At 46.4% G+C, this 22,095-nt stretch overlaps 1 protein-coding gene across 1 annotated transcript in view; it reads right to left on the bottom strand.

The window, feature by feature from the left end:
- Positions 1-22,095, bottom strand: part of LOC144679923 (parathyroid hormone/parathyroid hormone-related peptide receptor-like) — a 151,365-nt gene that overhangs the window by 80,076 nt on the left and 49,194 nt on the right. The window contains exon 2 of the mRNA XM_078540892.1: positions 5,696-5,801. Coding sequence (XP_078397018.1) covers positions 5,696-5,801 — 106 coding nt within the window. The remainder of the gene's footprint in view (positions 1-5,695; positions 5,802-22,095) is intronic.

Raw genomic sequence — 22,095 nt, 5'->3', positions numbered from 1 at the left:
CCTCTAAATTCTTGCCCCTGCATTCCCAACTCGTACTAAGGTCTGATTCCAAGGTGACCCTGGCCCTCAAACTCCCTGTTCTTCAAATTTGATTCTAGATGTTGAGTTTCATCAGATGAAGGGGAAAAACCCAGCCAAGCTGATATCTGGGCAGGCACACTTTCAGTGGGCGTTGGCAATACCCTGGCTATTGCCCAATCAGCAACTGAGCAGTGCAAAGGTCAAATTATAGCATCCCATTACCTATGTGGGTGCACAGATTTCATTGCTCCTGTAACCGAGCACACATTTTACACTTCCTGTCAGCATTGAAACATGCTTCTCTGCTCTTGTCACAATGCACACAAGTTTCACAGTTCTTGTCACAGTGCACACAGTTCGTATGGTATTATAGGCAGGTCGTTAGTTTCATCATTTACTGTGACAGACATGGCTCAGTGAAAAGCACTCTTGGCTCTGAGTCAGAAGGTTCAGATCAAATTAATATAGAGAAGTGTGAGCTAGTGATGCATTTTGGTAGAAGGCACTTAATGGCACATATCTAAAGAACACAGGGACCAAGGATTGCATGTGCATCAATCTTTAATGGTGGCAGGACATATTGAGTGAGTGGTTAGCAAAGCATATTACAGATTAGAGGGTTAGCTCTAATAATAGCTACTGAGCATGTGCATAAGGAGCTATGTCACAGTGAGGCCACTCACTGAGAGAAGATGATTAGAGAGTGGCATCTTGGAGCGTAGCTCCAGCTATGTCTTGGTCTTAATTAACATTTATAAATAGTATGTAAATAAATGTCTTTCCACAAAAAGACCATTGTGTCCAGCAAGATCTCTTCCAGAGTAGGAATCTAACCAATCCTGAGATAAAACCACGATAGCAGATGGTGGCAACAGGAATAGATCCAAAGAGAAACAGTAGAAAACATCAGGAAAAGCCTTAAGTGAAACTCAGCAATAGTGCAGGGCAGCGCATGGAGGATTTTGAGGCCAACCAGCAGCTACACCAGAGATGACAAAATAACAAGGGCAGCCCAGTGACTGCAAGACAAACAGTAGGGAAAAGACAACTTCAAATCAGGGTGAGAACTGGCTACTACTTTTCCCCTACCACAATAATTTTGAAATATAGAGTGCCCCAGGCAGACTGAGCAATGGCAAAATTTTGAAGATGTTCTATCTTCAAGCAAGTTAAAAGGTAAAGCGCAATTTGCATGTGTTGAATAAATCATTCAAAAGAATGGGTAAAATCTTGCACCTAGCTGGGAGGCATCAAGCAATGTGTTTACATTACTAATAAAATTGGTGGAATGAAAGGATTATTGTTAGGAGAGGTAAAATTTTAAAAACTAGTAATACAATGGAAGATTTACATTCAAAGGGGAAGCTAGGTATAAACAGAAAGGAGCTTTGTGTGTGCAGGCCAGAGTCACGTAAGATCGAATGAGCCTAAAAGCCAGCAACTGTGTGTGCAAATTGAAGGGAACCTTAATTTGTAAAGTCAAATGTGCTTTGCCTGGTGTCTGTTTAAAGTCTCAACACCTCAACACTTCAGGTCCTGTGATTTAAGAGAACAAAATTCAACAAAAAATAGTGGTAAGTGTTATGACACAGCAATTGGTAAAGGCTGAGTTGTTTAAATTCCAGATGGAAACTTGAACAACTGTCATAACCTATATTTTCAATTGGTATGTTTGAGATGCACTTCTGAATTCAGGAATAAACTCCAAAGCCTCAAGAGGTTTTTATATTAAACTAAATTAAACATTTGTTAATTTAACAACAAATTAAACACATACATGTCTACAAATTACTACCATAATAACTTTTAAACAAATCCCCAAATTAATCATTCCCAGGTAAATCTTCACCAAGGCAATAATAACCCATAGACTTTAAACAGACACCAGGCAGAGCACATTTGACCTTACAAATTCAAAATAAGGTTCCCTTCAATTTGCACACACAGTTGTTGGCTTACAGGCTCATTAGAACTTACATGACTCTGACCTGCACACACAAAACTCCTTTCTGTTTATACTTAGCTTCCCCTTTGAATGTAAATCTTCCATTGTATTACTAGTTTTTAAAATTTTACCTCTCCTAACAATAATCCTTTCATTCCACAAATTTTATTAGTAATATAAACACATTGCTTGATGCCTCCCAGCTAGATGCAAGATTTTACCCATTCTTTTGAATGATTTATTCAACAAATGCAAATTGTGCTTTACCTTTTAACTTCCGTATGTTTAACTAATTAACATCTCAAAACTACTACACATCAAAGCACCCAGACTAGCTGGCTTTTATCCAATTAAATCACACACAGATACACACATAGACAGATCCTATTATAATTCCAATTTAAAAATAATTTCCAATAACATTATACACATTAATATCTCTTCATGACAGTAAGCCAGTGGATTGAGAAAGTTTTAAAAACCAACAAAAGATGACCAAAAACAAAAAGAGGAAGAAAATGGACTTTGAGTGTAAGCTAGCAAGTAATATAAAAACAGACAGTAAGAGCTTCTTTAAATATATAAAAAATGAAGAGAGAGGCAAAAGTGAACATAGGCCCCTTAGAGAATGAGGCTGGGGAAATAATAATGGGGAACCAGGAAATGGCAGAGGATTTGAATAAATACTTTGCATCAGCCTTCACGGTAGAAGACGCTAATAGCATTCCAAAAACACCAAATAATCAAGGGCCAAAAGAGGGGAGGAAATAAATACAATAGCTACCACTAGAGAAAAAGTACTAGGGAAATTTAAGGGACTAAAGGCCAATAAGTTCCCTGGACCTGATGGGTTGCATCCTACGATATTAAAGGAAGTAACTACAGAGATAATTGATGCACTAGTCGTAATCTTCCAAGAATCCTCAGATTCTGGAAGAGTCCCAGAGGATCGGAAAACTGCCAATGTAACATCCTTATCCAAAAAGGGAGGGAGTCTAAAAAACAGGTAACTATAGGCCAGTTACCTTAACATCCATCATTGGGAAAATGTTAGAGTCTATTATAAAGGGTGTAATAGCAAAGCATTTAGAAATGCAAAACATAATGAAGCAGAGTCAGCATGGCTTCATGAAGGGGAAACCATGCCTGACAAATTTATTAGAATTCTTTGAGAAGGTAATAAGCATATAAATAAAGGGGAACCAGTAGATGTAATAAATTTGGATTTCCAAAGGCATTCTATAAGGTACTGCGCATAAGGCTACTTAATAAGAGCCCATGGTTTTGGGGTAGTATATTAGCATGGATTGAGAATTGGCTAACTAATATAAGACAGAGTATTGGGACAAGGGGGCATTTTCAAGATGGAAACCTGTAACTAGTGGAGCCCCACAGGGATCAGTGCTGGGGCCACAATTATTTACAATATATACGAATGATTTCGATGGGAAAAGTGAATGTACTATTACCAAGTTTGCAGATGACACAAAAATAGGTGGGAAGGCAAGGGGTGAGGATGACACAGTCTACAGAGGGATATAGGCAAGTTAAGTGAGTGGGCAAAAACCTGGCAGTTGGAATATAATGTGGGAAAATGTGAGGTTATGCATTTTGGCAGGGGAATAGAAGAATTGAATATTATTTAAATGGAGAAAGACTGCAGAAAGCTGCAGCACAGAGGGATTTGAGGGTCCCCATGCATGAATCACAAAAAGCTAGCATACAAGTTCAGCAGGTAATAGGGAAGGCAAATGGAATGTTGGCCTTTATTTCAAAGGGAATGGAGTGCAAATATAGGGAAGTCTTGATAAAACTATATAAGGCACTAGTTAGAATACTGTGAACAGTTTTGGTCCCCTTATGTAAGGAAAGGTATACTGGCATTGGAGGCAGTCATGAGAAGGTTCACTAGATTGATCCTGGGTAGGGAGGGATTTTCTTATGAGGAGATATTGAGTAGATTGGGCCTGTACTCATTGGAGTTTAGAAGAATGAGGGGTGACCTTATTGAAACTTATAAGATTCTTAGGGGGCTTGAGCAGGGAAGTGTTGAGAGGCTGTTTCCCTTTGTGGGAGAGTCTAGGACCAGAGGCCATAATCTCAGAGTAAGGGGTCGCCAGTTTAAGAAAGAGATGAGGAGGAAATTTCTTCTCTCAGAGGGTAGTGAATCTGTGGAATCCTTTACCACAGAGGGCTGTAGAGGCTGGGTTGTTATGTATATTCAAGGCTGAGATAGACAGATTTTTAATTAGTAAGTGAATCAAGGGTTATGGGGAAAAGGCAGGAAATTGGAGTTGAGGATTATCAGATCAGCCATGATCTCATTGTCCACAGGCGAGAAGAATGCCTTGACCCTGCTGGACCAGGGTCTCCATGGCATCCACCATCCCTCCCATGGAGACTTCCAAACATGCACATGAGGGCACCACTTCATCAGAGAGCAGGCGGACTCACTCCTCCAACTCGCATGCCACTCTGTTGAGGACTTCAACAGCCCTGCATGATGTTCCCCTGCCTTCTGCAGACTCCCCACGATAAGTTGGAAGACTGAATCCAGAGGTTTGTCATTTGACTCGAACCTCACAGGTGCTTCTTCCCCAGCAGTCCTCCAAGTGCCAAGGAGCTCGGCAAGGCCACCCTCATCTCCATTAAATCCAGCCCTATGACTCTATAAATTCCTCTTCAGGATTTGAACATGAAAATCAAGGCTAATGGTGCAGTGCTGAGAGAGTGCTGTTTTGTTGGAGGTGTTGTCATTCAGATGTGATGTTAAACTGAACCTGTTTGCCTGCTCAGGTAGCCATAAAAGATCCCATAGCACCATCTTGAAGAAGAGCAAGGGTGTTCTCCCTGGACTCCTGGACAGTATTTACTTCTCAATCAACATCACAAAAACACAGATTATCTGATCATCACTGTATTGCATTGCAGATGTTGGGAGCTTTCTGTGTACAAATTGGCTGCTGTTTTTCCTGCATCACAAGTACATTTCAAAAGTACTTAGTTGGCTGCAAAGCACTTGGGGATGTCCTGTAGTTGTGAAAAGTGCTATATAAATCACTGTGTCTCCTGCCAACGCAATATGGCCATGCAAAATGGCCACCGATACCCATCTGCATGTGCGCACTGCTCCGCGTATGGACAGAAATAGGCAAAGACGTGCACACATCGGTTAACCCAGCACACCGGCAGCTCATTTTGCTTTCTAATTCAGATACTGCAATATGCTCTTAATCTGTGTATTCCGTGGATCCTACACATCACTTAGTCAGCAGGTTGCTTGGAATATCTACCTCACAAACATTTTGTTGACACTTGGGGAAAGTGTTAATGTATTTTACGAGGAGTGACAGGGTCAATCCAGAATTGTTACCGAACGCTGGTGCTTCAACTCACTTTAATTATTTCTGACAACCACTTTATTTTGATGCATGGTACTGGGTTTTTGAAAGTAAATAAGCTAGATTCATGTTGCACATTGCCTCCTTTACCAACGGTGGGCGCGCATTCTACTGTGCATGCACGGGATTGGCAGCAAATGCAAACTATATAAATACAAGTCTTTTGTCCTTAAATCCACCTAGATTCTTTACCAGATGCATTTAAAACTGCCATGAGCCAATTTTCTTGCCTGATTATTCTCCTGTGAAGCACCGTGGAACATTTTACCATGTTAAAGGCATTCCATAAATTCAAGTTGGAGTTGACAAAATTAAAGATGGGACTCACCAGCAACTTTACCCATCTTGGACTTCAGCTTCTGTTCGCACTTCCGTTTAGCATGAAGCAGCAAGTAAATCTGTTCATCCCTGGTAATGACATCATCTGCATCAACCTGATTAGGGAAAAAAAAACATCAAATTAGTTGGAAGAATGGGGCAGGGGAGGAGCATTTCTGATTCAGAGATAGGGTCATCAGTTTAAAATTGTCGCTAAGAAATTATGGAGAGAAACTTGAAAAATCTCTTGCTCAAAGACTGTTGAAAAAGGGAAAGCTTTGCTGCAGAGCCCATTTCATCTTTTATAGGGAAATTGGATAAATAATAAGCAAGGAAACAGAGCTATACAGAGGGAGTGGGAAAATGGGATCACTCTAGCTAAGAGCCAGTACAAACATGATAGACCGAATAGCCGCCCTCTTTCTCTCTATTGTTATAAGGCCAGCCCACCGGAATCATGTACCCCATGCTGGATCGTCCACCCACATCAGCATGATTGCATGCCAACATGTTTCACAACAGCATATATAAGACGTGCACTTGGCGGGCTGAATTTTGAGGGGAACTCGGAGGTGAGTTCACACTAACATTGCGCAGCACTCACAAACTGCAAAGTAATGAGCGTTTTAGTCGACTGCAGAACAGTTGGATGACTGGGCACTGGCTGGCTGTGGATCACTCACCGCTGGAGGCGCTCACAGGCCCTTGCAATGTCATTATCCTGGTTTGGACCAGTCTCCCCCAGGGTTCAAGCTAACAGTGCAGCCTTGCATTGTGGATTAGGAGAATGCCTGCACCTGAGCTGAGAGCACAGCATGCAGTCCAATGGCCAAGGCTGCTGCCAATTGGTCAGGTGGAGTGGGGCGGAGGTGTTTGGGGTTTCGGGCAGCCATGCAACACACTAATCTCTGGCCATCCAATTGGTGGCCATAACTCTCCAGGACGTGTTAATGGGCCTTCAGATTTAACCAAGAGAGATTCTTAGTATACCCAAGCTGACCCACACGTCTCTCTCTTTCATCTTGCAGGAGGAGTACATCAGGAGCATGGAGCCTGGTGAACTAGCTGCATGCCTCATAATGTACAAAGAGTGAAGACCAGGAAGAAGAGAGCAATGGAGGCGTCCGGCTGCACAGAGGGAGAGGCAGCATCCTCAGGAAGAAGGGATGGCTGGGGTTCCCACACACGCTGCTGAAGAGCCACAGCGAGCCATCTGGCCAACACCTAGCTAGACCCAGGGTATATAGATGCTGCCTTTCATTCCTGCAGATGACCGAGAACCATGTCCCCAAAGACTGCGCAGGTCTAGAAAACTGATCATCACATCTGCCACCTACTTCAGCATTTGGCGCCACAGAGACATGGAGGGCATCCAGTGCCAGTGACCATGTAAATGACAACGGTGCTCAATTTTTACTCCAGTGGTTCTTTTCAGGGCTCCACAGGTGACCTCTGTGGGATCTCACAAGCCTCCACCCACAAATGTATCCATCAGGTTATGGATGCCACTTTGCGAGGGCACACAACTTTGTGTATTTTGCCCAGGACCAAGAGAGGCAAAGTGCAAAAGCGACTGGATTTGCCTGGATCTCGTTTCCCACAGGTGCAGGGTGCGATCAACTGCACTTATGTGGTGCTCAAGTCTCCGAAGAAACAAGGGGTCAAGCATCCCAGAAGGAAAAAACAGTAAAAACTGGGAAATAAGAATGCTGGTCCGAACTGGTCTTGTATACCTTAAAATGGAACACCAGTAAAAGGTGGGGAATAAGAGTTCTGGTCTGAATTGCTTTTTGCTTCTGGGATGTCAACCGCAAGGGCTTCCATTTACTGAATGTGCAGCTGGTGTGCGACCACCACAAATGCATCCTGCAGGTCTGCACACGGTTTCCAGGGAGTGTCCACAACTCCCACATTCTCAGTCAGTCACAGATCCCTGCTGTCTTCCAGGGTCCACAGAGGCTGCAGGGTTGGCTCCTCGGGGACAAGGACCACCCACAGAGGATGTGGCTGATGACACCCGTGCGGCAGCCTCAAGCTGCAGCAGAGTGAAGATACAATGAAGCTCATGCTGAAACTCTCAATTTGGTGGAGCAAACCATTGGGATGCTGATAATGATGTTCCAGTGCCTGGACCTGTCTGATGGAGCCCTGCAATACAGTCCGCAGAGGGTGTCACACATCTTCGTCACCTGCTGCACCCTTTACAACCTGGCACTGCAATGGGGAGAGGAGATGGCTGAGGAGGAGTTGCAGAGGTCTCCTCCAATGAGGAGGACGTTGACGGTGACAAGGGTGAGGAGGTCCTTGAAGGCGGTGATGATCGCAGTCAGACTCTCGCACTGACCAGATGAGGCAGGCATGCTTGGGAGGTGCTCATAGCTGCTAAATTTGTGGATGATGATGATGTCATAAAGTGAGGAGACAGTATAGATCCTCACATTGCATCTATGAACATTTGACTTCAGTCTGGCTGACGGCAGCGTAAATACCCTCTGTGATAATGCTCATGTCATGGAGACGCAGTGAAGACCCAAATAGTCACTCAATTGCAGAAGGATGATGACGATATGCAGTGAGGAAACTCCATAGATCTTCACATTGCCTCTGAGAATGTCTGACTCCTGTCTGGCCGAAGGCAACTCGCTTGCGCTCTGTGACCAGGGTCATATTATGGAGACGCAGCATTGAAACTTTAAAAGCATCTGATCCTTTGTCCGCCTTCAGCTCTTGACCCCCTCAGGAGTACAGCATCACTGGTCACAGATGCTGAAGAGATGGGGACCAGTCACACCTTAAAGGTGTTGAGAGTACACAGGGAGAATGACGGAACTCTGTGGTGCCTGCCCACGACATGCTGGCAGCATTAGCAAGCACCATTGAGTGCAGACATCATTAATATGTCCAGGGACTGTGAGGCTGGAACATCACTTTGATCTGAAGGCTGCACAAAGCACAGGGAAGAGGCCCTGGACTGAGACACCTGCCTTTATCTTGTGCAGAAAGATTTCACATCTGAGTGTCAAGAACACTGCTCATCAGCAAGAAGCCATAGGCAGGGAGACATTCTTGGAGTTTATTTACGATAGTGAACATTCTTTACAAGTGATTAACACCCATGGCCAGGCTGTGCACTTATTGACCCCTTTAATCGCATTTTGATTGGATGTTGTAAGTTTTCTTTCAGGCTTTAGTTCTCTTTTTGCAGTATCCCTTTAAGGGGCTGCCTTTTAAGCGGTCCCCTATTTTGTTAACTTAATTTATTTGGTTTGTAACAAAAAGAGTTACATTTTCTTAATTTTCCTAACCCTGCCACTATGCCTGAGTGCTCCCCGGACTACCACAGCGGAGGTGGAGACAGCCTGCTGACTGCTACACCCTGCCTGTGATGACCTTGGTGACTGTCCTCTGGAGAGCTGATACCTGGTGGGCCCCAGCCTGCTTTCAGGGTCCTGCTGTGTGGCAGTCACACCCTCCTCAGCCTGCGGAACTGGAGCTGCTGAAGACACAAGAAGAGGGGATTCGGATGGGCCAGACACTCCCAGAATCACATAGATGGATGGCCCTGGGTGGGTACACCTGCTGATCCTCCTCTCTATGGGTGCTCAAGGACCCCTTGCCGACTCCTTGAGGAGTGAGATCCTTCCTGTTCCCGAGCTTGCCTTTGCAGATCCAGCAACTGTGACATGACTGAGTCCAGAGGCTCATCATCTGATTTGGATTCAGCAAATTGCTGGCCTCCAGCAATCCTCCAAGTGCCGGACACCTGGGAAGTCCCTGCCACCGCCTGCTGCGGATCAGAAAGTGCAATATGCTCACCAGATTGTAATCCCGGGGCTACTCTAAACCTAGGTCCCACCGAGGTGTGTGTCTCTGCACTGGTGGAGGGTGTGGGTGAGCGCTGTGAGGGGACTTCAAGGAGGGTGCCTTCAGATTCCTCTTCCGAGGTGTCTTCAGGGCTTGATTGGAAACCCTCGTTATGGACTCTCTTGGCAGTTTCCCAGATGTGCCTGCAAAAGCAAGGAGAGATAACTAGTGCATGGCAGTGGCCTGTGAAACAGGACACATCAGTCACAGTATGGTTGTCTGATGGATGTTGCATTGCTGGGTCCTCACTTGATGGAGACCACCGACCTCATCATCAGCACAGGAATGGTCCAGATTCTTGCCAACCAGCTGGATGGTTCTTTTTTCAAAGTCCTTGAGGACTTTGATTTCAGGTATTCCTCCATCAGTCTGCGACCTCTTCTTGTTGTGTGCCAGCTTGTCCTGTATAAATAGAGATGGAGGGAGTGTAAGCAGGATGCCTGCCAGGCCAGATGATAAGTATGCCTGGCATGTGTGGGTGATGAGTGGTCCCATGGATGGGATGAGGACAATGAAGGTGTGTGTGAGAGAGTGAATGGTGATGTCCCTTGAACTGGCAGTGAGTGAGATCCCTGTGGATGTGTAATGGGTTTGTGAGTGTGTGAGTTGAGAGTGACGAGAGGAGTGACTTACCCTGGTGGAACAGAGGAGATCTTTCATCCTCTTGCAACATTGGGTGGCTGTCCTCTTTTGAAGGGTGCTGACCACCGCTTCCACTGTGCCGGATTAGTGATTTTGCTGCTCATCCTGCGGCCAGAGCGGGGTAGAGGACACCACGCCGGGTCTCCACTGCATCCAAATGATGCTCGAAGAATGCATCATTGAACCTAGGGTTGCAGTCTTCTTGCCTTTTGAGAGCATGTCTTCCGTGCAGCAGTCATGGGCTGGAAGCACTGAGAGTAGTGTGAGCGACTGCACTTAAATATGGTGCCCAGCATTATGAAGCGCCGAAATGATGGTGTGGCGGGCGAATGAGAGCCCACCCACCATGGAAATGACGCATTTCCGGGGAATGCATAATTAATGTGGCAGGTTTGGGACGATACAGCGTCAAAAGCCGCAATTGCGGCCAACATCGTTTTACCCATCCATTACTGGGTACAAATCTGGGACAAATCCACCCACACACTGGGCAATAATATTTTTTTCCTAAATTGCTCTGCTTTTCTGAAGACATGGGGGGCGTAGGTTGAGTCTGGAGAGGTCCAAGAGCCTAAGGTTGGGGGCCTGGTGCCAGGTCTGCAGGCGTGTGTTTCCTCCTACATCTCACCAATATACCATTCTAGATTTATGAGAGTTGATGGGCAAATGAACCACGGGGAGCATTACATCGAGCCCATTCCTTTCCTTACCAAAAATCAATATGTGTGCATTTGTCCAGCAGGGGTCACTGGACAGCAACCAATTTCCCTTTCTATTCCGAAAGAGAGCTGTCTGTTATCGTGTTTCATCATGTTCTTACAGCATCACAGATTACCACACATCTAATCTCTGAAGTGCTATTGTATTGGTAACCACATGTACCAAGATTGTCACAAGTAGCAAATGAGACACAGAAGACTAGTTAATCTGATTTTTCAGTGGTATTGGTTGAGGGAGGAATGTCGGCCAGGACACCAGGAGAACGTTCTGCTCTTCCTCCAGTAGTGCCATGTGATCTTTAACATCCCTTTATTGACTCAATGTAGGTCAACACCTTTTGATGTAGATTAAGGGTATTGCCAACTGAGCAAAGCTGGCACCTAGTAGCCTGCAGCTTCAGAGGTCAATTAGACCGCTCTTGTCACCTCACCACAGACTAGTGATAGAGCAGGCGATTCCAGGATGCTATCAGTCATGGTTTAGTGGCCACACTCATGATCTTGAGGCAGAAGGTTTTGGGTTCAAGTCTCCACTCTAGAAACTTGAGCATGTAATCTTAGCTGACATGCCAGTGAAGCACTGAGAGAGTGCTGCACTGAGATGCCACCTTTCAAATGCAAAGTTAAATTGAGAGCCTGCCTGCCGGCCTTCTCAGATCAATTTAAAAGCACTGGGATGAAGAGAAGGATCATTAATTGGATGACAAGCTTTTTCTTGTATACTATACAAAATTAATATAAGACACTTCAGATCGCTTCACATGATGGGAGATGTAGAGGTCCTAGAAAAGGTTCTTAGAACGGCTTACTTGAAAATCCTAAAATGCTGAATGAGTTGGCTTCTTTTATTCAAAAGCAGAGGCATCAGGGAGATTAGATTGAAATATTTAAAACAATGAAGGGGACTGCATTGCATACACGTGAACACACTATTTGAATCTGGTAAGTTACAAAGAACAAGGGGATGTATGTTCAAGATACATATAGAACAAGAACAAAGAACAAAGAAAAGTACAGCACAGGAACAGGCCCTTCGGCCCTCCAAGCCTGCACCGATCATATTGCTCGTCAACTAAAACATTTTGTACTTTCGGGGTCTGTATCCCTCTATTCCCATCCTATTCATGTATTTGTCAAGCTGCCTCTTAAATACCACTATCGTACCTGCTTCCACCACCTCCTCTGACAGCGAATTCCAAACACTCACAACCCTCTCCATAAAAAACTTGCCCCGCACATCTCCTCTATAGTTTTCTCCTCTCACCTTAAATCTATGTCCCCTAGTAATTGACTCTTCCACCCTGGGAAAAAGCTTCTGACTATCTACTCTGTCCATGCCACTCATAATTTTGTAAACTTCTATCAAGTCGCCCCTCAATCTCCGTCGTTCTAGTGAGAACAATCCGAGTTTCTCCAACCTCTCCTCATAGCTAATAACCTTCAGACCAGGCAGCACCCTGGTAAACCTCCTCTGCACCCTCTCCAACGCCTCCATATCCTTCTGGTAATGTGGCGACCAGAATTGCACGCAATATTCCAAGTGTGGCCGAACCAAGGTTCTATACAGCTGCAGCATGACTTCCCAGCTTTTATATTCAATACCCCTGCCAATGAAGGCAAGCATGCCAAATGCCTTCCTGACTACCTTATCCACTGCGTTGCCACTTTCAGTGACCTGTGGACCTGTACACCCAGATCCCTCTGCCCATCAATGCACTTAAGGGTTCTGCCATTTACTGTGTAATTCCTCCCTGTATTAGACCTTCCAAAATGCATTACCTCGCATTTGTCCGGACTAAACTCCATCTGCCATTTCTCCGCCCAAGTCTCCAACCGATCTATATCCCGTTGTATCCTTTGACAATCCTCTTCACTATCTGCAACTCCCCCAATCTTAGTGTCGTCTGCAAGCTTACTAATTAGCCCAGTTACATTTTCCTCCAAATCATTTATGTATACTACAAACAGCAAAGGTCCCAGCACTGATCCCTGCGGAACTCCACTAGTCACAGCTCTCCATTCAGAAAAGCACCCTTCCACTGCTACCCTCTGTCTTCTATGACCAAGCCAATTCTGTATCTATCTTGCCAGCTCACCTCTGATCCTGTACGACTTTACCTTCTGTACCAGTCTGCCATGAGGGATCTTGTCAAAGGCCTTACTGGAATCCATGTATATAACATCCACTGCCCTTCCATCGTTGATCATCTTTGTCACATCCTCAAAAAACTCGATCAAGTTAGTGAGACACGACCTCCCCCTCACAAAACCATGCTGCCTCTCACTAATACGTCCATTTGCTTCCAAATGGTAGTAAATCCTGTCACAAAGAATCTTCTCCAATAATTTCCCTACCACTGACGTAAGGCTCACCGGCCTGTAATTTCTTGGATTATCCCTGCTACCCTTCTTAAACAATGGAACAACATTGGCCATTCTCTAGTCCTATGGGACCTCACCCGTAGGCAGTGAGGATACAAAGATTTCTGTCAAGGCCCCAGCAATCTCTTCCCTTGCCTCCCTCAGTACTCTAGGGTAGAGCCCATCTGGCCCCGGGGACTTATCCACCTTAACATTCTTCAAGACGCCTAACACCCCCTCTTTTTGGATCTCAACATGATCCAGGCTATCTACACACTCTTCCCTAGACAAATCGACCGCTAAGTGTTTCTCTTTGGTGAATACTGATGAGAAGTATTCATTTAGTATCTCTCCCATTTCTTCTGGCTCCACACACAGATTCCCACCTCTGTCCCTGAGTGGGCCTGCCCTTTCCCTGGCTATCCTCTTGCTTTTTACATATGTATAAAAGGCCTTGGGATTTTCCTTAATCCTGGTTGCCAGTGACTTTTCATGACCCCTTTTAGCCCTCCTGACTCCTTGCTTAAGTTTCTTCCTATTTTCTTTATATTCTCCACGGGCTTCATCTGTTCCCAGCCTTCTAGCCCTTACGAATGCTTCCCTTTTCTTTTTGACTAATCTCACAATACCCTTCGGTATCCAAGGTTCCTGAAACTTGCCATGCTCATCCTTCATCCTAGTAGGAACATGCCAGTCCTGAATTCTTATCAACTGACGTTTGAAAGCCCCCTACAAGTCAGTTGTTGATTTGCCCTCAAACATCCGCCTCCAGTCTAGATTCCTCAGTTCCTGCCTAATATTGTTATAATTAGCCATCCCCCAATTAAGCACCTTAACCCAAGGACTCCTGTTGTCCTTTTCCACCAGTACCTTGAAACTTACTGAAGTTTCAGGGAAGTAGAAAGATAGAGGTAGACTTTTCCTTTCTCCAAGGATCATTGACCCTTGGAATTAGTTGGTGGCTTGTGAAGTGATTACAGATACAAAAGAGAGCTGGAGAAATTCCTAGAAGAGGCTGATTTTGTTATGTACAAAGGGTCGGTGGGATATTGGGTAACATGCCTCACTGTTACCTCCTGGTATTCATTTATGAACTTGTAGGCTTCAGGGGTCCGAGGTTGGAGATGGATTTCCCAGAATGCTTTTCTTTTCCTTGAAATGATCTAAAATTTTTTACTGATTTGTTTTGTTTGCCTCTCCCAGGAGACTTCCTGGCTGCTGGTAGGTGTGGTGCACTGAGGACCTTGTTGTTTAGTCGAAACACGGCAGGATGGGACAGATTGGATAGACCAGAGTGTTTTTTTGTTTGTTCATATGTAAGGTTGGTGATTGTGTGATCCACAATGGTATCACTACCACATTTGAAAAATGCTGCTTCACATCATTTTTATAAAGCATGCCAGAAACATCAAAGATTAAAAAAAACACTGGTATCTTAGACTCCCTGGATCCAGAGATGGGCTGCTGGAAATTGAAGGCAAAATCCTGAAAGGATTCCTAGTCCCAGAATCCAAGATCTAGGATGAGACACCAATCTAATACTGAGGCACGGTTGCATTGTCAGGTATATTGTTATTTGGAAGACACATTAAGCTGAAGTCCTCTTCTGCCTGCTCTCTGGCATATCGTGTCACATCTTTCATTCATGTACATTGCAGCACTGTGGGCCAGACCTGCCTTCGAGCAGAGAACTAAAGAAAAAGAAGATCTCTAAGGCTAGAATTTTACAGCTCCGCCCGCCCGGCCACACATTACAGTCACGCCAAACTGAATGGAGATTTAAATGGCTCGCTGTATCCGCTTGTGGGAGACCTGCCGCGGTGAGGCCATAAAATCCTGGCCTAAGTTTCACTTACAAATTACTTTAAAATCCAGGGAGAAACAAATACAGTAGCCATTTTGGATGCGGCAAGGTGCCACAAACAGCAAGAGCAAACAGCAAATTCTCGATCTTTCAGTGCTGTGGGTTGAGGGAGTCCAGGACACCAGGGGCAGAATTTTCCCGTTGGTGTGGGACCCGCACCACGCCGGTGTGTAAAATGATGCGTGGTGATGTCAGAGGAGCGTCCCAACATCACCCCATGCCATCGCAATATTTCGTTGGGCGGACACGCGATGATATCCGATGCGGGCCCGCCATTAATAAACGGGCCACTTAAGGCCCTTGAGGCACCAATTGATGGTGATTTTTCAGCACTCGTGCAATCTTCGGTTCAGCATTGGGTGGGAAAGGAGGGCTCAGTGGATCGCGAGTGTGCTCTGTTAAATATTGATTTTTCAACGTTATTGATACTTGCCTGTGTGATCTGCAATACTTCAAAACACATACCAGCTGCTTGGTCTGGACCCACAACTTTCAAGTCAGCACTCTGCAGTGAAGAATCTTTTTTGGGCCTGCAGGTTTCAAGAAGCCTTCCCTTAGACTGGGAATGGGAGTTGAACTATCCACTGGAGGCACCTCCCCTGAAGAGGATGGGAGGTCTAGAAGAGGGAGAAGGCCAGGAGTGCACATTCAGCCTCCAGGGGAGCCACCTTTGGGAGGATAGGTGCAGGCACAAGGGGGCGCAGGGCCAAGAGGTAGTCCAAGGCAGAAGGGGCCACAGAAGATGCCATTATCCTGCTGCCAGGGTATACAGGTGGCGAAGCAGCTACCTCAATATGTCTGAGGTGCAGTGCCGAAGGAGGCTCCGTCTCTCAAGGGAGACAGTCAACTATATCTGTCAGATGATAAGGCCTCAGATCTCTCCTAACTGTGTGGGTGGACACCCCATGCCAGTGGCTCTAAAGGTCACAGCTGCCCTCAACTTCTATGCCTCTGGCTCCTTCCAGGGGTGAGTGGGTGATCTTTGCGGTGTCTCCCAATCAGCTGTCCCACTTGTGTAAAGCAGGTTACAGACGCCCTGTTCAGGTGTGCATTGGCCTTCATCCACTATCGTTGGGACCGGGCAAGCCAGGCACAGCGAGTCAAAGGCTTTGCGGCCATTGCTGGCTTCCCCCATGTCCAGGGTGCTATAGACTGTACACATGTGGCCATCAAGGCACCAGCAGGTAAGCCCGGTGCATTTGTCAACAGGAAGGGCTTCCACTCCATGACCGTGCAGATAGTGTGTGATCACAGGATGCAGATTCTACAAGTCTATACAAGGTACCCAGGCGGCTCCCACGACGCCTACATCCTCAGACACTCCCAGGTGCCGAGGCTCTTCAGTGCTCCAGCCCGGCTGGATAGATGGCTGGTGGGTGACAAGGGCTCAGAAGGTGGCTCATGACGCCTCTCCACCATCCAAGAACAGAAGCTAAGCAGCGGTAGGAGCCATGCCTCCACAAGGGCTGTGGTGGAGAGAGCCAACGGTCTTCTCAAGATGCGCTTCCGATGCCTGGGCTGCTCAGGGGCGCACTCCAGTACCCCCCCAGATCTTATGTCGCTGATAGTAGTTGCATGCTGCGCTCTCCACAATCTTGCGCTGGAAAGTGGGGGGAACGCTGTGGATGATGAAGATGTAGACGCAGTGGCTGCGACTGCACATGATGAGTCCAACAGTGAGTCTGAGGATGAGCATGCACAGGGAAATGCTGAAGGGGTGGACGCTGACCAGGGCATAATCCAGGGAGGCAGGGACACCTGGGAGGCTTTAATTGAATGAACCTTCAGCTAACACACCACAGATGGACCTCCAGGACAAGCCTGGGCTGCAGGCCCCATACTCAATACCTAAGTGCAAAATCTGCCTGGATAGGAACATTAGCTAAGGGCCTTGTTAATAATGCTGAATGTACCATAAATCACTCATAGCATTATTGGTAACCATCCACTTGCAGAAGAAAAGAGACACCCTCAGCCACGATGACATGTCTGAATTTAATATTACAACCAAAGAAACTTTAGGAAACAAAATGACAAAGTTGTTAAAAATCACACCAACTCATAAAGACCTCATTGCAGGTCAACATAAAAGCACCAGTGATAAACCCGTGGTGTGCCTAATGTGCCTTATGTTTATCTTTTCGGGTACTACATCTTGGTGCTGACCCCTCGCTGTGAGTGGCATCTGAGACAGCCTGCTCACTCTGCTGTCCTGTTGGCCTTGGTGACCTTGGCAGCCGTCCTCTGGCCCGTGGAGCCTGTGCTGGCCCCGCCTGGGAGGGAGCTGCCAGTTCCACAGCTGGCATCTCCCCAGTTGTCGCGGCCTCACTGGATGCAACGGTCACTGGGAGAGGGGCGGAGGAGCTGCTGCCCTCATCCGGAGCGCCCTGAGAGGTGCCCACAGAGACAACAGGCAGCTGCTGCGCAACATAAGGTCGCTTCAGACCTCCCTGCTCACCATGGATGGATGGGCACCGAGCTGGGAGACTTGGTGCCCAGACCACCTCCCTCACTGGCGCTGACCAGCTGAGGTCAATGCCGATGTGAGGGCTTGCTGGTCCAAGCGCATCTCCAGGAAACCCTGGTTGGTCTCCTGGAGGAGCCTCTTCATGTGTTTCGTCACTCTCTCCATGGAGGACACATGGCACTCGGCCGTGAGGCTCATTGCATCGGCGATCATCCGCGTAGACTCCTCCACCCTCCACCACGGACACCAAGCCAAGCATAGCCTCATGTATCTCCGCCAGATGCTCCCGCACACCCGGCCACATTTCCTGCATTTGCTGAATCGAGGACGACTCCAGAGGCACATCATCAGTCACGTGGAGCGCAGAGGGCAGCAGATGGTTCGTTGCCACGCCACCTTGAAGCTCCCCTCCCAGCATGTCATCACCCTGACTTTGACATGTCCTGGAGTTCCAGCTCTGCGCCTCAGTGCAGCTCCTCCAGGTTGCCCCCAAAACAGTCATGTGGGTCTCAATGTAACACATACTGCGGGGGCAGAACCCATCTCTTCACCACCCTCTCAGGATGACCTCGGCATGGGCAATATCTGCTGGCCCACCCAGCGAAGGACACATGCCGTCAATGATTCAATGCAGTCACTGCACTCAGACTTGGAGGGGTGGGGCCAGGGGGGAAAGCCTACCTACTGGGTTAAGTGACCAATGCCAACATGGTACTCACCCTTCCCGAGCGCAGCAGGTCATTGAAGCATTTGCGACACTGGATCCAGGTGCGCCGCACCACGTCGCGGGAGCTCACCACCTCCGCCACCTCCTCCACCTCCTCCCAGGCACGTTTGGTCATGTGGGGGGGCCTCCTCCTCCTGTCCTGGGGTAAGAGGACCTCTCGCCCATGCTGCCACCTCCTCGAGGAGTGCAGCAAGGCAATCGTCAGAAAAATGAGGGGCACAGTGTCCCCCTGCCTGGCCTGCTCACCAGCAGCTCTCTGGGGAGCCCTTCCACTGGCCATGATTCACAGCCTCTGAAAGGCTGCAGCAGCTTTTTAAAACAGGCCGCCGGGTCGCCATTGGACCTAACAGTCATTGCAGTCCTCCCGCCGCTCACCCACTCCCGCTGCCCTCAGGAGCTGCATTTCACGCTGGGCAGGCCTTAATTGTCCCACCCGTGTAAAATGGCAGCACGGATCTGATCACGGGCGATGATCGGGTCCGTGTCCACTCGCTCCCGCACGGCCCACCTGACAGGCAGAAAATTCTGCCCCAGGAGAACAATGGTTCTTCTTTGATTACATGATATTTTTAATGTCTGTCAGAATGAACAGATGGGGCCTCAGTTTAGCATTTCTTTTGAATGACGGCGTCCCGGACAGTGCAGCACTCCCGCAGCACTGTGCCTTGGTGTCAGCCAAGAAATCTAGGAATGAGGCTTGAACCCATGATCTTCTGGCTCTGAGGAAAGATCAAAACTGGCAGTCTGTCAGCAATAACATTTGTCTCTTCTGCTGTTTATTGAACAAGCAGGATTTATTTTTTCTCTGTGTTTTCTTTACAAACAACAGCACAACTGCCTGTCCAGTTAACTCCTAACTAATCAGTTGGAAATATTAATCAAAATGGATAACTAAAGGAATTGGTCACCACTGCTGAGTCCTGAGTCAAAAGTAAAAGTTGCGTTTATATAAAGTCTTTCGCAGCCTCCAGATTTCACAAAGCTCTTTACAGGCAGTTTTGAATTGTTGTCACTGTTATATTGGAAATGCGGCAGTTAATTGGTGGAAAGCAAGTCCCCACAGACAGCATTGAGATAATGACCAGATAACCTGTTTTAGTGACGGTGGTTAAAGACATAGAAACAACATAGAAAGCAAAACAAAAATTTGTTCATAGGGTCATACAGCACAGAATGATGCCATAAAGTCCAATGAGCCTGGGTTGGCTCTTTGACAGAACAATCCAATTATTCCCATTCCCCTGCTATTTATCCTTTTGCTTTTTAAAAATACAACTTTTAGTAAATATCTTTCGGGCTCCTATTTGGATAATCCTGGCAGTAATGTTGAAGCTGTTGGTCTTGCTTTAATGATATAAGTCACACAACAACAGAGATATTGATGGATGTATATTTAACAATATTACTAGATGTATTGTCCCTCCCTCCTGTCAATCACTCATGTGATACGATTACAGGGGGCTTCAACCAATAAGCTTATTGCGTGGGTAATCCTGTGGGTGGGGCTTCCGACGGTGAGATCACATCTAGCATGCAAGCACATCAACAGGTCTCCTAAATAAAGTTTAGCCTTTTCTTCACCAAGCCTGCTGCTCCATCAAGTTATTACATTTGGCGACGAGGATGGGATCGACTTCTGCTGCGTGCTTGACCCTGATTGATGTGAGTAAAATGAAGTCGAGCAATATTTACCAGTCATGCCGCTGTTTGGAAGAATCGATTCATACGATGCTAGCATTGAAGATTGGAGTCAGTAAGTCGAGTGACTTGGGTTCTATGTCGTTGCGAGATTACTGCTGAAGAAAAACGTAAAGCTATCGTGCTGAGTACATGCGGAAGCAAAATGTATAACCTGATTCGAAACCTGACCGCCCTGATCGTGCCCGGTTCTAAGTCATACGGTGAGTTAGTAGAACTCGTGAAATCGCACTTTCAGCCCAAACCGTCTGTGATCATGCAGGCTTCAAGCTTAGTTCGAGAGTTCATGCCCGGGAGAGTCCATTGCTACCTTTGTGGCGAATCTGAAACAGTTAACTGAATACTGTGAGTTTGGGGATGCCTTGAATGATATGCGGTGGGTCAGATTTGTACGCAGAGTCAAGGATGACGCCACACAGCGCCGCTTGCTAGCCGAATCCAACAGCAATTTCAAGCGTGCCCTGGAACTTTCTTTCACCATGGAAAGTGTCGCGAAAGACTCGCAGGCTTTGCAGTGTGTGGATAATGGCACCATGCTCCATGTTGGACAGGAACCTGCTGCTGAGATTGGCACAAAAAACAGAACCGCAGATTTTAAACGTGATTCTATGCCCATTACACGAAGGCTTAGGAAGCCTAATGTTAACACATCAGCTAATAAGATACATATTTGCTACAGATGTGGAAAAAATCATGGAGTAGAATCGTTTGTAGATTCAAAGAGGCAGAATGCAATTATTGCTACAGGAAAGGACACCTGGTTAGGCAGTGCAAAACAAAGGATAGACAAACAGCAAAACAACAAACAAATCTGATTGAGCTAACTGATACAGCAAAGGCTGAGGCTGCTACGACTGATGTATACTCTCTGTACCATGTGACCGCTGTTAAATCTGAGCCCATTACAATGACAGCGCAAATGAATGATAGCAACTGCAAATGGAGGTGGATACCGGTGCTTCAGCTACTGTGTTGGAGAGCATGCATTCAAGCACCTCAGTGAAGGGAGTCAGCCATTGACACTGGAGCAGACGTCTGCCAAGTTGAGAATTTACACTGGAGAATCCATTCAGGTCAAAGGCATTGCTGCTGTCCAGTCTGCTACAAACAACAGACACCTCAACTGTCTTTTGGGTTGAGATTGGCTGCAGAAAATAAAACTTGACTGGTCAGAAATATTCCATTTGAAGTCCGATGGAATTCCAAAGCTATTGAAGAAATATTCAAGACAAATTGGGGAAACTGAAGGGCATGCAAGCTAAAATGCACTTTGATTGCCAGGCAACACCACATTTCTTCAAGGTCAGACCAGTGCCTTACTCACTAAAAGAAAAGGTGGAAGCAGAATTGTGCAGGTTGGAAAACCTGGGAATAATTCAGCCTGCCTAGTTTTCTGAGTGGGCCGCACCCATAGTCCCAGTTATCAAGCTAGACCAGATTGTACGCGTATGCAGTGACTATAAACTGACAGTCAACAAAGCAGCAAAGTTAGACAAATACCCCATTCCCAGAATCAGTGACTTGTACACCAAGTTAGCAGGAGGCAAGCCATGTACAGAACTAGACATGAGCCTATCAACAATTGGAATTGGACAGCAGGTCAAGAGAATAGGTGACAATTAATACCCATAAAGGCCTCTACCAGTACACCCGATTACCTTTTGGAGTTTCATCAGCATGCACTATTTTTCAGCGAACCGTGGAGAGTCTCCTGCAAGGACTTCACTTGTGATTGTGCAATTAGATGACGTTCTCATTACTGGACTCACTGAAGCTGAACATTTAGCCAACTTGAGGAAGTTCTGAGAAGATTTATGGAAGCAGGCGTGTGTTTGAAGCAAGAAAAATGCACATTTGAAGCATCGGAGGTAACCTACCCAGGTCACAGAGTGGACCCTATGGGGTTGCATCCGTTGAAGACAAGATCCAAGCAATTAAAGATGCACCATCACCCTCTAATGTGACATAGCTTAAATCTTTCCTAGGTATGATTAATTACTATAGCCGTGTTTTACCTAATCTATTCACTGTACTGGCACCACTACATTTGTTGCTGAGGAAGAACCAC

This window comes from Cetorhinus maximus, chromosome 4 (assembly GCF_964194155.1).
Source record: "Cetorhinus maximus chromosome 4, sCetMax3.hap1.1, whole genome shotgun sequence".
Classification (NCBI taxonomy): domain Eukaryota; kingdom Metazoa; phylum Chordata; class Chondrichthyes; order Lamniformes; family Cetorhinidae; genus Cetorhinus; species Cetorhinus maximus.
The sequence above is the reverse complement of the archived record's forward strand: the minus strand, read 5'-3'. Positions and strand labels throughout refer to the sequence as shown.